The sequence below is a fragment of the Crassostrea angulata genome, chromosome 8, assembly GCF_025612915.1.
Source record: "Crassostrea angulata isolate pt1a10 chromosome 8, ASM2561291v2, whole genome shotgun sequence".
In the NCBI taxonomy this organism is placed as follows: Eukaryota; Metazoa; Mollusca; class Bivalvia; order Ostreida; family Ostreidae; genus Magallana; species Magallana angulata.
In genome coordinates, this window is record NC_069118.1 from 11,221,039 (window position 1) to 11,236,284 (window position 15,246).

The 15,246-nt window shown below is 38.5% G+C and overlaps 1 protein-coding gene across 13 annotated transcripts in view; it reads left to right on the plus strand.

The window, feature by feature from the left end:
- The window catches only part of LOC128161257 (filamin-A-like), a 68,867-nt gene that overhangs the window by 39,172 nt on the left and 14,449 nt on the right, over window positions 1-15,246 (plus strand). For 10 of the 13 annotated variants that reach the window (XM_052824498.1, XM_052824510.1, XM_052824504.1 and 7 more), the window contains 8 exons: window positions 2,461-4,497; window positions 5,518-5,691; window positions 5,935-6,258; window positions 6,444-6,738; window positions 6,970-7,123; window positions 8,278-8,467; window positions 8,648-8,895; window positions 13,176-13,205. In XM_052824498.1, coding sequence (XP_052680458.1) covers window positions 2,461-4,497; window positions 5,518-5,691; window positions 5,935-6,258; window positions 6,444-6,738; window positions 6,970-7,123; window positions 8,278-8,467; window positions 8,648-8,895; window positions 13,176-13,205 — 3,452 coding nt within the window. The remainder of the gene's footprint in view (window positions 1-2,460; window positions 4,498-5,517; window positions 5,692-5,934; window positions 6,259-6,443; window positions 6,739-6,969; window positions 7,124-8,277; window positions 8,468-8,647; window positions 8,896-13,175; window positions 13,206-15,246) is intronic. The other 3 variants (XM_052824500.1, XM_052824506.1, XM_052824509.1) reach the window with 2 other exon arrangements.

Consider the following 15,246-nt stretch of genomic DNA (forward strand, 5'->3'; position numbering starts at 1 on the left):
TCCAGGTAGTGTAGATTCAAAGTTGTGAAACTCATGACCCCCAGGGGTAGGGCGGGGCACAATGGGGGGTCGAAGTTTTACATAGGAATATATAGAGTAAATCTTTAAAATTCTTCTTCTCAGAAACTAATCAACCAGGAAAGCTGAAACTCGTGTGGAAGCATCCTCAGGTAGTGTAGATTCAAAGTTGTGAAACTCATGACCCCCAGGGGTAGGGCGGGGCACAATGGGGGGTCGAAGTTTTACATAGGAATATATAGAGTAAATCTTTAAAAATCTTCTTCTCAGAAGCTAATCAGCCAGGAAAGCTGAAACTTGTGTGGAAGCATCCTGAGGTAGTGTAGATTCAAAGTTGTGAAATTCATGAACCCTGGTTGTAGGGTGGGGCCACAATGGGGGGTCGAAGTTTTACATAGGAATATATAGAGTAAATCTTTAAAAATCTTCTTCTCAGAAACTAATCAGCCAGGAAAGCTGAAACTTGTGTGGAAGCATCCTGAGGTAGTGTAGATTCAAAGTTGTGAAACTCATGACCCCCAGGGGTAGGGTGGGGCCACAATGGGGGGTCGAAGTTTTACATAGGAATATATAGAGTAAATTTTTGAAAATCTTCTTCTCAGAAACTAATCAGCCAGGAAAGCTGAAACTCGTGTGGAAGCATCCTCAGGCAGTGTCGATTCAAAGTTGTGAAATTCATGATCCCTGGGGTAGGGTGGGGCACAATGGGGGGTCGAAGTTGTACATAGGAATATATAGAGTAAATCTTTAAAAATCTTCTTCTCAGAAACTAAACAGCCAGGAAAGCTGAAACTTGTGTGGAAGCATCCTGAGGCAGTGTAGATTCAAAGTTGTGAAAATCATGATCCCTGGGGGTAGGGTGGGGCCACATTGGGGGGGGGGGGGTGTTAAAGTTTTACAAAGTATATTTAGAGTAAATCTTTGAAAATCCTCTTCTCAAAAACTAATCAGCCAGGAAAGCTGAAACTTGTGTGGAAGTTTTCCAGGTAGTGTAGATTCAAAGTTGTGAAACTCATGACCCCCAGGGGTAGGGCGGGGCACAATGGGGGGTCGAAGTTTTACATAGGAATATATAGAGTAAATCTTTAAAAATCTTCTTCTCAGAAACTAATCAGCCAGGAAAGTTGAAACTTATGTGGAAGCATCCTCAGGTAGTGCAGATTCAAAGTTGTGAAAATCATGATCCCTGGGGGTAGGGTGGGGAACAATGGAGGGTCGAAGTTTTACATAGGAATATATAGAGTAAATCTTTAAAAATCTTCCTCTCAGAAACTAATCGGCCAGGAAAGCTGAAACTCGTGTGGAAATATCCTCAGGCAGTGTAGATTAAAAGTTGTGAAGTTCATGATCCCTTAGGGTAGGGTGGGGCACAATGGGGGGTCGAAGTTGTACATAGGAATATATAGAGTAAATCTTTAAAAATCGTCTTCTCAGAAACTAAACAGCCAGGAAAGCTGAAACTTGTGTGGAAGCATCCTCAGGCAGTGTAGATTCAAAATTGTGAAAATCATGATCCCTGGGGGTAGGGTGAGGCCACATTAGGGGGGGGGGGGTGTTAAAGTTTTACAAAGGAATATATAGAGTAAATATTTGAAAATCTTCTTCTCAGAAACTAATTAGCCAGGAAAGCTGAAACTTGTGTGGAAGCATCCTCAGGTAGTGTAGATTCAAAGTTGTGAAAATCATGACCCCCAGGGGTAGGGTGGGGCCACAATGGGGTGGTCGAAGTTTTACATAGGAATATATAGAGTAAATCTTTTAAAATCTTCTTCTCAGAAACTAATCAGCCAGATGATTCTTTTTAATTGTTAAGACTTTGGCTCCAGGACAATTCTTCGGCCTCACAAGAAGGTTCAGAGTTTGATGTAGCTTTATATCCCATATATAAACAATTGTAAAGGATTTTTTTGAGGACTGCTATACTCAACATGTGATATGACTATAAAATCATCCTGTTAGAAAAGGGACTAATGATTATAAACATAAGAATATCCAGGGGGGGAAATGGATTTTATTTTTACAGGATCTACATGTATTATTGTACATTGTCCAGATTGTTTGTATTATGACTTCATTAAGCTGATTTGATCATACCCATTGTTCCTCAGGTGAGCGATGTGGCCCATGGGCCTCTTGTTATATGATGGAATCTAACCTTTTGATTTTCTCTCTCGAAAACTTGATATGCATACCTAAGAAATTGATAGACTCAGTTTAACATCCTTTTGAAATCAAAATCTCTGCTCCTGTTAACATCCAAGTCTTCGATATCCAATCCTTTTCTCAAAGCAGCCCTTCAGAAAATTTAACAATACTTTTTATAAGTTGTGTGCTTCTCTTTTTTGAATTTTTATGATTATATTTTAAATTCTTGCTATATTTTGTGTTCATATATACTTCACATATGAATTTTGTGTTGTCATAGCAACTGTTTTTCTGTAGCAATGACAGTAAATAAAGAGAGAGAAATTCAGATTATCACAAAATCTGCTGGTAAATCCACCACACCAGCCAAGGTCACAGTCACAATGCCCAGTAAAAAGAAGGTGGAGCTAAAGGAAAAACCAACCCCTGAAGGTTACCAGACCTTCTTCACTCCCACTGAGGTGGGACCCCATAAAGTGGAGGTCACCTACGGAGGTAGCCCAGTTCCCAAGTCTCCATTCACTGTGGATGTTTTGCCCGACTCTGCCAGCAAAGTTAAGGCTTATGGCCCAGGTCTCAAGGGAGGTAATGCCAACTCCCCAGCTGAATTCACCATTGATTCTCGTGCTGCTACCTCCCCAGGAGAACTTGGGGTCACCATTGAGGGACCCAAGGAGGCTAAGATTGAGACCAAGCAGAACCCTGACGGTACTGTTGGTGTCACTTACTACCCCGAAGTACCAGGAGAGTACAAGATCAATGTGACCTACGCCAATGCACACATCAAGGACTCACCATTCAAAGCCAAGATCTTACCAGAAGATGCTGCCAACAAGGTGAAATGCTATGGAGAGGGTTTGACCACTGGGCTTGCTATGCAGCCAGCAACATTCACTGTTGACACCAGAGAGGCCCCTAAGCCCGAGAAGAAGATTGATGTGAAGGTCAAAGGACCAGGTCATGCTAAGGTCGAAATGAAGAAGAAACCAGACACTACCACTGAGGTGACCTATCACCCCACCAAACCAGGGGACTACACCATTGATGTGACCTATGATGGCAAACAGGTCAAGGATTCGCCATTCAAGGCTACTATCAAACCAGAGGATGCAGCAAGCAAGGTCAAAGCATATGGTCCAGGACTCACTGGAGGCAATGCTAATGTAGCTGCCACATTTACTGTGGATACTAAAGAAGCACCTGCTCCTAAACAGAATGTGGATGTCCAAGTGAAAGGACCAGCACCAGTTCAGCCCAAATTGACCAAGAAACCAGATGGAACAGTGGATGTGGACTACACTGCCACTAAACCTGGTGATTACACCATTGATGTCACCTATGGAGATAAGCCCATCAAAGATTCTCCATTTAAGGCCAAGATTGTGCCTGATGAGTCTGCCTCCAAGGTCATTGCCTATGGTCCTGGACTCACCAATGGAAATGCTAATGCCCCAGCCACTTTCACTGTGGACACCAGAAATGCTCCTTCAAAGGGACAGAATGTGGATGTCAAAGTGAAAGGACCAGCTCCAGTGAAACCAAACCTGAAGCCAAAGGCAGATGGCACCATTGATGTGGACTACACTGCCACGGCTCCTGGTGATTACACCATAGATGTCACCTATGGAGACAAGCCCATCAAGGATTCTCCGTTCAAGGCCAAGATAAGCAAGGATGTGGCAGACACCCGTGTCCGTGCCTATGGTCCAGGCCTGGAGAAAGGAAATGCACAGGCACCATGCACCTTCACTATCGATTCTAGAAAGGCAGCTGTACCAGGGCCTGTTGGGGTCAAGGTTCATGGACCCAAGGAGGCAAAGATTGACATGAAACAGAACCCAGACGGAACCTTTGGAGCTACATATGTTCCCACAATGCCTGGTGAATACACGGTTGAGGTGACCCACTGTGACAAGCCTCTGGAGGAGTCCCCATTCAAGGTTAAGATTGGACCCCCATCAGGTGAGCCTATTGACACTACTGACAGTGGAGTCAAGGCTTATGGTCCAGGTCTAAAGAATGGCATTGCAGATAAGCCTGCTGTCTTCACTGTTGATGCTAGAAATGCCAAATACCCTGGTGCTATTGGTGTCGGAATTGAAGGGCCCAAGGAGGCAACTATTGATACCAAGCAGAACCCAGACGGTACTGTTGCTGTGACATACTACCCAACAGAACAGGGAGAATACACCATCAGTGTTACTTATGATGACAAGCCAATCAAAGAGTCGCCATTCAAATGTAAAGTCAGGCCCTCCGCTTACGAGAAGAAACCATTGGCTGAGGCTGACCTTAGTGGAGTCAAGGTTTATGGACCAGGCCTGAACCCCGAGGGTAAATTATATACAACTCTCTCTCTCAGCATGGTGAATGACTGAACAGTGGCTGAACAAAGCAAGAGTTGTCATCCCCTGATTCTTTCTGTTAACAGGTGGCGCTTGACAGGACTGATGGCTTATTATTAACGCAAACTTTCAGCAGGCTTGAAATATGACTGTGTCTGTGTGGGCATGATCTTAGAACTTTAACTCTCTCTCTGTGGATGTTTTTTTTTTTTTTATTTTAATCTTTTTATTTTCTTCTTTAGCTTAATATAACTTTTCTTCTGTTGAGCAGGTCATGCTTATATTTTAATTTTACTTGTCACATATGCTTCTGCATTTTCATTTTATTTTCGATTTTGACACATAAATGTTATTCTGAAGAATATATATGCATTTGTATGATTTAGAGTTATACTGATTGATCCAAAATATAGAACCAAACATATTCATACTCAAACATATAGAAGTGCATTTTAATGTATAGTATCCCAACTATGTACAGTATTATTTCCCCTTCATGTATATTGTAAGTATTTTTTGATGAACATTTAGCACCTATCATTATGAATGACTAAACTAAACAACGCAGCAGTTAGCATGATGAATATTAAAAGCACTGATTATGATCCCCCCTCATAGCTGCTTTCATTCTTTAATGAAAGGAACAGTTCATTTTGTCATAGCTTCATGATTAGATATTTTTGTTTTAAATAGTTTGAATTGAAATGAAACATTTACTAATTGTATGCCAGTAGTTTAATAAGACCAGTTAATATTTTATATAAATTTTATAAGTTATTTTAATATTTATTTTTTAGTAACAATCCAGTATTTATATAATTTTACCCTATATTTAATTACCAAATATATATTCTAACTTCTATGCATTTACCTCTGCATATTTCTTAAAAGTATAGACTGAATATTCCGTAAACCTATAGCAATCTCCTCTATTATAACCTGTCAGAAAAAATGAATGCTTGCATGAATCTATAACATTGTTTTCATGTCGTTCCATTCTTTTTTGCAGGAGTTTACCTGGATTCTCCCACAGAATTCACTGTGGATGCCAAGACTGTGTCTCCCTCTGGGGAAGGAACCGTCCGCGCTGTCGTCAACAACCCCTCAGGGGTCAAGAACGACACCACGGTCACCAACAAAGGGGACGGTACCTATGACGTACTCTACACCCCAGTGGAGGAAGGTATGATGATATATTTTTACTGTTGCATGTTCTTTAAAATCGGTTCCTATAGTAGATACTAGACACACTTTAGAAATGGGTTTCAATGATCTTCACTTTAACAGTTGAAGACAAGTTTAACAATGAATATTTCAATCAAGCATAAAATCAGATGCAGAACTTGCATTATTGAGTACAAAGTATTGAAATTCTGACACGTGTAACCAATACATGTATTAAAAATAAACATTTAAACCTTTCCAGGAAACATTGATGTGGATGTCACTTATGACAACATGGCAATCCCCAACAGTCCATTCAAGGTGGCAGCTGTACCTGGCTGTGACGCTAGCCGTGTCAAGGCCTACGGACCAGGACTCCAGGGTGGCTTCACCAACCAGCCCCAAGTCTTCACCATCGACATCAAGGGGGCGGGGCAGGGCGGTCTGGGACTGTCCATTGACGGACCCTCGGAGGTTCCCATCAACTGTAAGGACAACAGGGATGGTACTTGTACTGTTGAGTACCTGCCAAGCAAACCTGGAGAGTACGATGTCTCCGTCAAATTTGCTGACCAGGAAATTCCCAGTAAGTTAGCATTAAACATCAAAATATAATGACCACAAATATCAAGGATGAAATTATTATCAATAATAAATTCTTTCCATAGACAAAATAATTAAAAAATATTCTGAACATGAGCAAATATTCTATCCGAAATAAACTAGCTAGTCCAGATTGGATTTTAACATTCAGCCATGTGGATATTTCAGACTCTCCTTTCCGTGTCGGAGTAAAGAACCCAGTAGATGCCAAGAAGGTCAAATGCTATGGACCTGGCGTTGAGCCAATGGGAGTTAAGACTGGTGCCCCAGCAACCTTCACCGTGGATACCACCGAGGCCGGAGAGGCTCCATTAGAGGTCACATGCACTGACCAGAGAGGACGTGTCCAACCAGCTCAGCTGACCCCCGTAGCTGAAGGGGTGGTCGATGCCACTTACTACCCAGTGGAAGAAGGACCTTGCAAAGTTGATGTCAAATACGCCAACCAGCATGTACCAGGAAGGTCAGTTACATTTCTTGTGACCAACTTATGATTTTTTACATTGTTTTTAAACAAATAAATATGAACCCTTGCCTACTGCACATCGAGTTAGTAAGATATTCGAAGATGGATGAAAATGATACAGTAACAGATGTAGGGAAAGGAAGCAAAGAATTTTCCTTGCATATTAATATCATCAAGTGCCTTAATTTTCTTATATTATACTCATTTTTGAGTGTTTCTTTCCTCTAGTCCTTTCACCACCAATGTTGAACCAGGAGTGGATGCCAGTCGTGTCCGTCTATCTGGTGCCGGTGTCCAGGATAGTATTCCTGCCAGTTTACCTGTCACCTTCCTCATCGACACCAGGGAGGCCGGCATTGCTGATCTGGAAGTTCTCATCAAGGTAATGGTTAAAGTTCATCTGACGTGAATCAGAGAGAGGCTGAGCATCATTATGGAGTTTCCATGCCTTCATTCCACTCCTTTGTGCAAGGAACTAAATATTACGAGAATAGAATCATCAAAACCGCAGAAATCTCCACATATGTTCCTAATGACTAAAAAACTAATTCTGACAATTCTTGTTAGGTATTGCATAATCAGAGGTTTCTCTCTCTACAATGGAGCGGTAGAAAAGTGCGCACTTAATTAGTCCGTGTACAGAGAGGCGAGAATGTGAACAGGTCCCTTAGAGTGCATTCTGAACATCCTCTAAAAGTACACACTCTGCTCTGATAGAAGGGAGGCGACTCACCAAGACTTGCTGTTAAACACCTGTGGTTATTGTCAGAGTCTGGGAATTTGCAGTTCATGACAGAATGAACATCACATTCAGCTGTTCATCCATAAACATAGGGAATATACACACTGACACCTGATAGTCATGTGTAATGTAAAATGACGTAGATATTCTTACAGGAACTTTGGAAAGTTTGACACAGAGACTGGTTCATAGTTCACTTAAATTGTCTATTGATTTTTTGAATATTTATTTTTAAATTTAGTGAACATGCACTATTGAAAATTATTTGTATTCAAGGATAGCAAGCAGAGTGCTTGAAATAAGTAGCCTTTCTTTTGGAAATTTTTTTTATTCAACAACTATGAATGAATCTAAAAATATGCAGTATAAGAGATTCAATGAGTTGATTTATGGGAACTCAGCAAAGTAGCAAACTAAAATGCCTTTTGAAAAATGTCTACAATTGTTGTGTCAAGAAACCAATAAAAATAGATGTAAGAATTTCACTGGAGTTATGGGAAGCCATTACAGTTAACATCAATTAGAGCCACTCAATGTTACAAGCTCCCACCCATTCCAAGAGTTCATTGACTGTTGCTACTGTGAAACGGGCAGATCTATTCAATACAGAAATAAATTAGATCTGTATTAGATATTCAATGGACAAATTTCATTATCATTTTTAAAAATACATGTACATGTACCTACATTTAACAAAACTAAAAATTCTTGGATTTGTTTTATCAGATGTATGAGATTTGATTTATAAAGCTGTATTGCATTAACAAATCATATTCTCTGAATTTTCTGTACAGAGACCAGACGGTACTTATGCCCACCCACACATTGTGGACAATGGAGATGGCACATTCACTGTGTCCTACGTCCCAGATGACCTTGGAACTTACGAGATCCTGATCCGCTTTGGAGGTCAAGTGGTGCCCAACACCCCACTCAAGGTCAATGCCTATCCCGTGGGTGACGCCACCAAATGTAGAATTACAGGTAAATTCATGCTCTCTTATAAACCAGATACAAATATCCAGTATCATTGGATAAAACTCCCTAGTGTCTGTTTAATATTGTTGAAAGACCAAAGGCACTCTTGTTGATTGTAGAGGGGTGTAAAATAGTTAAAGGTTACAAGCTCATAGCGTCAAATTTGTGTTTTCTATTTTTTAACAGATGGTCTGGAGAACACAACTGTCCCTGTCAACAAGGAGACTGTAATTTGTGTGGACGCCTCCCAGGCCGGTGATGGTAAGGTCACCTGTCGCATCCGCAGCCCCAGCGGCAACGACATCGATATTGACATTGTGGAGAATCCGGACGGAACATTCAGCATCCTGTTCACCCCCCAGATGATGGGAGCCTATACCATCAACATCAAGTTTGGTGGACAGAGCGTGCCCGGCGGAGAGTACGACGTCCAGGTAAGATGGGGTCAAGGTCATGACCACAAAGTGGGTCAAGGACAGTGGCTTTTATCTTCCGGAGCCACTGCCTCTTGTATAATTTTATAATGTTTTGTTTATTATTGAAAGATAAAGAGTGTGAGGTTTGAATGAAATGGGATTTTTTGTGATGCCAAAATGCATGACATTTGAAATGTATGTTAGCTTTTAGAGATACGAAGTTGGATGTCCAAAGGGTTCATTAATTTTTAGTTCAAATTTCAAAACAAGCAGTTGTTATTTTGTCACTTTCAGTAGATATATCATGGTCTTATCATGAATGATATGTGAATTTTTATATCCAATTAGCCGATTTGTCTAGAAATCTCTAAATCATTATAAAATATTCTTGAACTGATTAATGATTAAATCCCAAAGTTGTTAACCAGACACCAAAAACAAGTAGAACAAATGGAAAGCTTTCCTGCACATGATGAGCAACTAGTCAAGAACTATTTCTCAAGGTCTAAATTTTTGCTATGTTGGCACAAACAATGAAATTTTTAAAATTCTAATGATCTTGCATCAACATTGGCAGTGAGTTAATGCTCACAAATTGCTGTAGTGTCGACAGATTTCTGTTGTCATTGTAGCTTGCATTGTATCTTAGAGACAGGGTTTGAAACAGATTTTAGGGTGGTCTTGTTGCGGCCACATTTCTAGGATAACAATCCAGTGGCCATGAGCTGGACTGTCTGCATGTTGTATTGCATGTGATGAGGAGGTTGAACCCTCTGCATGAGATAACAAAATGTTCAGTCTTTACTTCAAAAACAATTTCCTACTTAACGCTATGTGTTGAAGGCCATTTCTCTCCATTTAAGACGAGTTGAGCAGTTCTTTGGGTGGTTTGTGTGTTTTGTTAAGATAAAATGTATAATCTCAAAATTTGTGATTGCTGATGAAAATTCCAAGTAAATTGGACTAACAAGCCGCCGGAATGTGAAGACATGGTTCTAAGGGTTCTTGTTTATGTGAGAATTTACAAGCACAAACATTGGAAAGTGGAGTTGGTAGTCTAAACAATATTGCAGTACCTTACTTCTACTGCTTAAAGTGATCAATTTACAGTGCAGACAAAGTGATTGAGTGAAAACTCCCATCATCATTGAGCTGTGCTCATTTGTGAACAAGTCAAGATGATCCTTATACATTCACGATTCATCAGTTAAAGGGCAGATAAACATTAAAATCGAAGATGATGGCCTTTAGTCAGTCATAGCTAAGTAGTGACTGTATGTGTATGAGCAAGACTTACAAAATGTGAAGAATCGGCAAACCTCCATGTCATAGCTTTATGTAGGATTGCTCGGAAATACATTGCTTTGAAAGCTGGGCTTAAAAATGTTGTAGTATTTGCAGGGCCAGCCAAATTTTGTTCTTAAGTAATTGATTGGCTTGTTAAGATGCTGGGATTTTTTGATGGAGAGGAAGGGATGAAGTTTAGTCAAAAGAATTCCCAGCATGCTTTGTTGACATTTAAATATTTCCTGTTTTCCAGAACATTCACCGTCAAATATCAGAGATGAAGAGTTTCAAATTAATGAATCTCCCTAAAATAAACATTTTATGCACAACCGATAATTTTCATATACCCAATTAATGAATGAAAACAAACTTGAAACTACGGTAGCTAGGTTATGGTCCATGTTGTTTCTTTGTAGCCTGAGAATATTACACAGAGATACTCAGTAATTTGTGGTATTAAACAGATTTTCATGTTCTTGGAAGCAATATGAAACAAGCACCTAATTGAATTAAGTATGTTAGATGATGAAGAAGAAAGCAGAAATATTTGTTATTTGTGAATGCATATGCTTAGGATAGGTTCCAAAAATGTGTACCTATAAATAGCAGCAATGACTTATTTTGGGGAGGCTGGTAAATGATCTATTAGATGAAGATAAATGTAGGTATTTGATACAGTTCTGTTGCAGACAAGGGCAGGCTTTCTTCTCTCTGTCCGACCGAGATCGTTGATAGACATTTGCAAGAGTTCCGTAGTAGAGGCAATTTATTTCTACAAAGCTAAAGGGAGCTTTAAGATAGCTTAAATTCAGTTTTTCTTAGAAACAACAAGTTTAAATTTGTTCAGGTGCTACTGTTCTACAGAATAGCCATCTAATTAGGAGACTTTCATCTGTGTTTGTTCAAATAGATGTAAGCACTGTTTTCTCACAGAAAAAGCAATGCCATGTTTTGAAAAAGTTTACAAAAACAAAGAAAAACAACATGGGTAAATACCAGTATTAAAGATAAATAAGTTACTTTCCAGTGACTATGAGGAACACATATTCTTGGCCCTCCACAGTTTCTAATAGATCCCACACTACATGATTTCATGTACATGCATTAGTTTCATATAAATAAAATCATAAGTTGTTGTAATTCATGTTTAAGGCAAGGAATGAAAGGGTTGTAATGTAGGAGAGATTTTTTTCTGTAGCGGAGGAATGGAATTCATCTGCTCATTGTAGAGTTCCGGCTTGTTTAGGGAGGGCAAGAACTTAATATTGTTCATCTCAAACGTTCCTGGGTCAAAGAGGCAGCATAAGCAGTCTTGTTCCTGCCCTGAAGTCTCTGTTGTCTTAATTCTCTGTCAATTACAGACTAATTGTTGTCTATGGGTCTGCCTTTTGTTTCATCAGTAAGAAACTCCTGCCAAAGATAGGGAATTGCATGGCTCCATGTTGATAAGGTTCGATTCACTGCCATTCTTAAGCTGGAGTGAATCACACTAACTCTGACATTGCACAAAATTAATGTCCCTCTACTATGTGTATTTATATCTTTGTAGTTTTTGGGTGTGAAATGTTTTGGAGGGTTGCTTTTTATCCATCTTTTTTTTGACATTTGTGAGAAAGTAAAGAGAAGTGAGTGATATACGTCCATGTTGTGACTGGCATGGATGATGGGCGTTATGATATCTCAAATGAAGCAGATTTGGTTTTAATGTCTAAAACATGCCGTCTGCCTGATTTCCTCAACCACCAACTGCATTTACATTGTGTTATGAAATGGATGGCAGCTGCATATCCACAATTTTATAGAACATGTACAGAATAAAAAAGGAACTGGGGTAAACTGAAAACTTTTCAAATATTAGCAAATAAATATTCTAACTGTAGTTCTCTAAATTAATATTTGATTGATATTTCTCTTTGTCTCTGTCTCTGTCTCTCTCTGAATAGAGATTAAATAAACCTCAGATATTAAACCCAATGACACTCAGGGTTCATTTCAGTAATTATCACTTGATTCAATTAGAGACTTCATTGTTCTTCATTGGTTCATTTGAGTTTGCAGCAAGTCAAATCTGTAAGGGTATCAGTTAGGCTGTTCTGCAGTGCTACATACTCTGATCTCAATGACTTTATACTAGATAACTTTTTATCTCGAGAAAAGGATTCTTTAAGACTAAAAAACTAAAAGCATGTCTTCTTACATGTACATATTTGTTAAGGTCACCCAGTTTCTTTGGCTTCTTGGCCCCTTTGTCATGCTGTCAGTTTGGTCTTGCAGTAATTGAAACTTGTTAAGATTATGAAAAGAATTTGGACAAGGGAGAATTAACTGTCTAGAGGTTAATCTGTTAACAGACAACAGGGAGGAATGATTCTGGCATTCATGTGTTCTCTTTCTTGAAAAATGAGTCTTGTTCATTGAGATAAATGTTAAGTTCTGATAAGAATGGACAGTTTGCTGGAGTACAGCAGGGACTGTGACCTGTGTCACTGTTCCCACTGTTATTGTTGGTCCATTCAGTGTCCCAGTTGTCTAGTTGTCTGTCACACCTGTTGGGGTACTGTTGTTTGGCCTAGGCAAATGTTGTCTTGTTGTTTTGGTCCTTTGCATAGAAATATTGTTTGGTCCTGTGGGTAAAATCTTGTCTGGTTTAGATCGCATCAGCCTACCCAAATTTAGCTAGGTTGTTGGAGGAGCTTTTTCTTTTTTTGTGTCATTTGAAATATCATGACTTGTTTCTGATATTATATTCATTTGTGGTGTAGGTATGGTTATGATGATAAAAGAATGTTGAGGGCAAAAATCTTTATAGGACACTTATACCTGTTATATAGAGGAAATAAATTTGCTTGCTGGACCCTGTGATGTACCAGATATATTTATATTTTTTGAGATGTGGAAAATCATTCATTTATCACCACTCATTAAAAGAAAAAAATTCATGTATTTTGTAATATATATATTCAACTTTTATATTTCATTATCATTTTATTACTTTTGTATTTTTCAATTAGGTTCTTACTAGTAATGATTGGTCCATTTCGGTAAGATGTTCAGAATATTTTCACAAGTTTTTTTATTGTATGTATTCATATTATATGCATCCAAAATATGGCTGCCACTTGCATGGGAACAAAACTTTCTACATATACAAATAAAACGGACAAAAAAAGACTGTAATGTCTACAAGAAAAGTAAAAATACTTTAAATGCAAAGAAACTCATGGAGAGAGAAAGACAAATATCCCCCATGAAGTTTGAGCATCCCTAATTTCATTAAAGTGTATACATGTATAACCAATTTGAACTCTCCACAGTTTCTGATGATGAATGAATTTGCCATAAGAATATCCCGCTAACAAATTTCTTCTATTATCTGCTTTTACTGATTTCACTTGTTAAGTGCAGCTGTACCTATAATGCCATGACATATTGTTCATTGGTCTAACACCACACAACTGGATAATGCTCTCATACTTGTGCGCTGTTATGCAGGCCCCTATTCTATGCTAACAGTGGTTTTGCCATTTGTAAATGTCTGGAAATGTATATATGTATATGTGTGTGTGTGTATATCAATTATATGATATCACCTCCACCAAGATAAAAGAAAAAATTATGCAGGAATGAAAATAAAAGACATGTATTAATTAGGTATAAATTAAGATTTTAAATTACTATAGAGGTAATTTTTTTCCCTTCATTTTTGGACCCAAACATAAGATTCAAAACAAACAGAAAACACCTGGTAGAACATGTAGAAGCTAGGGCATCTCACAATTGCTAAATGCCTATCTCAGCAAGCTTGGAATTAGGGACAGAAATTCACAGCAGAAAATCAAATTCTCCAATCCATTTCCTGTGAATTTAGTCATTACAGAACGAGGTGATAGTGATGTAATAATTTCAAGTAATCAGTTTCCTTTAATGCGATGCAGGTATTACATAATTTTTACGATTATTGGTGATATCTCTTTTGACTAGCTTTAATTAGTTCCATCTAGATGTTCTAATTTTTTATGGAATTTGTTTAACTTATTATATAACTTATGAGTAAAACTCTGAAGGAACAAGAAAGTTTAATAATGGTGCCAAGTTCTTGTTTTTAGTTATGATTTTCAAAATGTTTTCATATTATACGATATTCCCTTCTCCACATGTTTCACTTTGTAACTAGAGCATATTATATCATGTTCTAAAGATATAATTGTTCAAGAACATTTCTCTTAAGTATTCTCTTTAATAAAGTGAGTTCCGTTAATATCGGTCAGAAATAAAAGAAATGGGGGGGGGGGGGGCGATTCGTTTGTGATTAAGAGGAGGGGAGTGATAGAGGCAAACACAATTAAAATGCTGATGACAGGAGCATGGGAGCCTGTGGGACAGGGGTCTACACTGATACAGAAGCTGACCGGCAGCTGTTAGCGCCCTCTAGTGGCTGGGTGATGTCATGAGTAATGTAGCCAATCACAGGCTGGCTTTAAAAGTACACAGCCCCCCAGGATAATTGACTGACAGGCTTGAATTCCCAGCCAAAGCATTTCAACCATTTTACTCAATTTGTAAAATTCAAGGTTGGTGTATCATAGCGTTTGCCTCCGAGATACCACGGATTTTCTGCAGTGGAAGTTGGAGAATATTGTTGTTGTAAGTAGCCCCATCATTGCTTGGATTATGTCCCTTGAAAATTTGATGGATGTGTTAGGAAGATTTTTATAATTATTAAAAATACTGGGTGTTTGAATTCCAGTTCAAATGGATATATCCTTTATATAGTTTTTAGGCACAATGAAGTTTTAGACATTCAGCTGATCAATTGCTTCAGTGATGAATCTTAAAGTCAGAATTCCTTGGAATTTTTTTGTTCATTAAATATTCAATTTGGAGATATCCATTTTTAAATTTAACTTTCATTTGGAAAGTTGAAATTTTTCAAGAAGATAGGAGCGTATTGGAATTAATTTATTCACGATTTTGATCTTGAATATGTCTCCAAACTAAAGAAAGGTAAGAGGTCTATTTAGTAGAATTTTAAAACTATTTCATAGAATCTCTGGAAAAGCATTCATGAGAGAGAGATAGAGA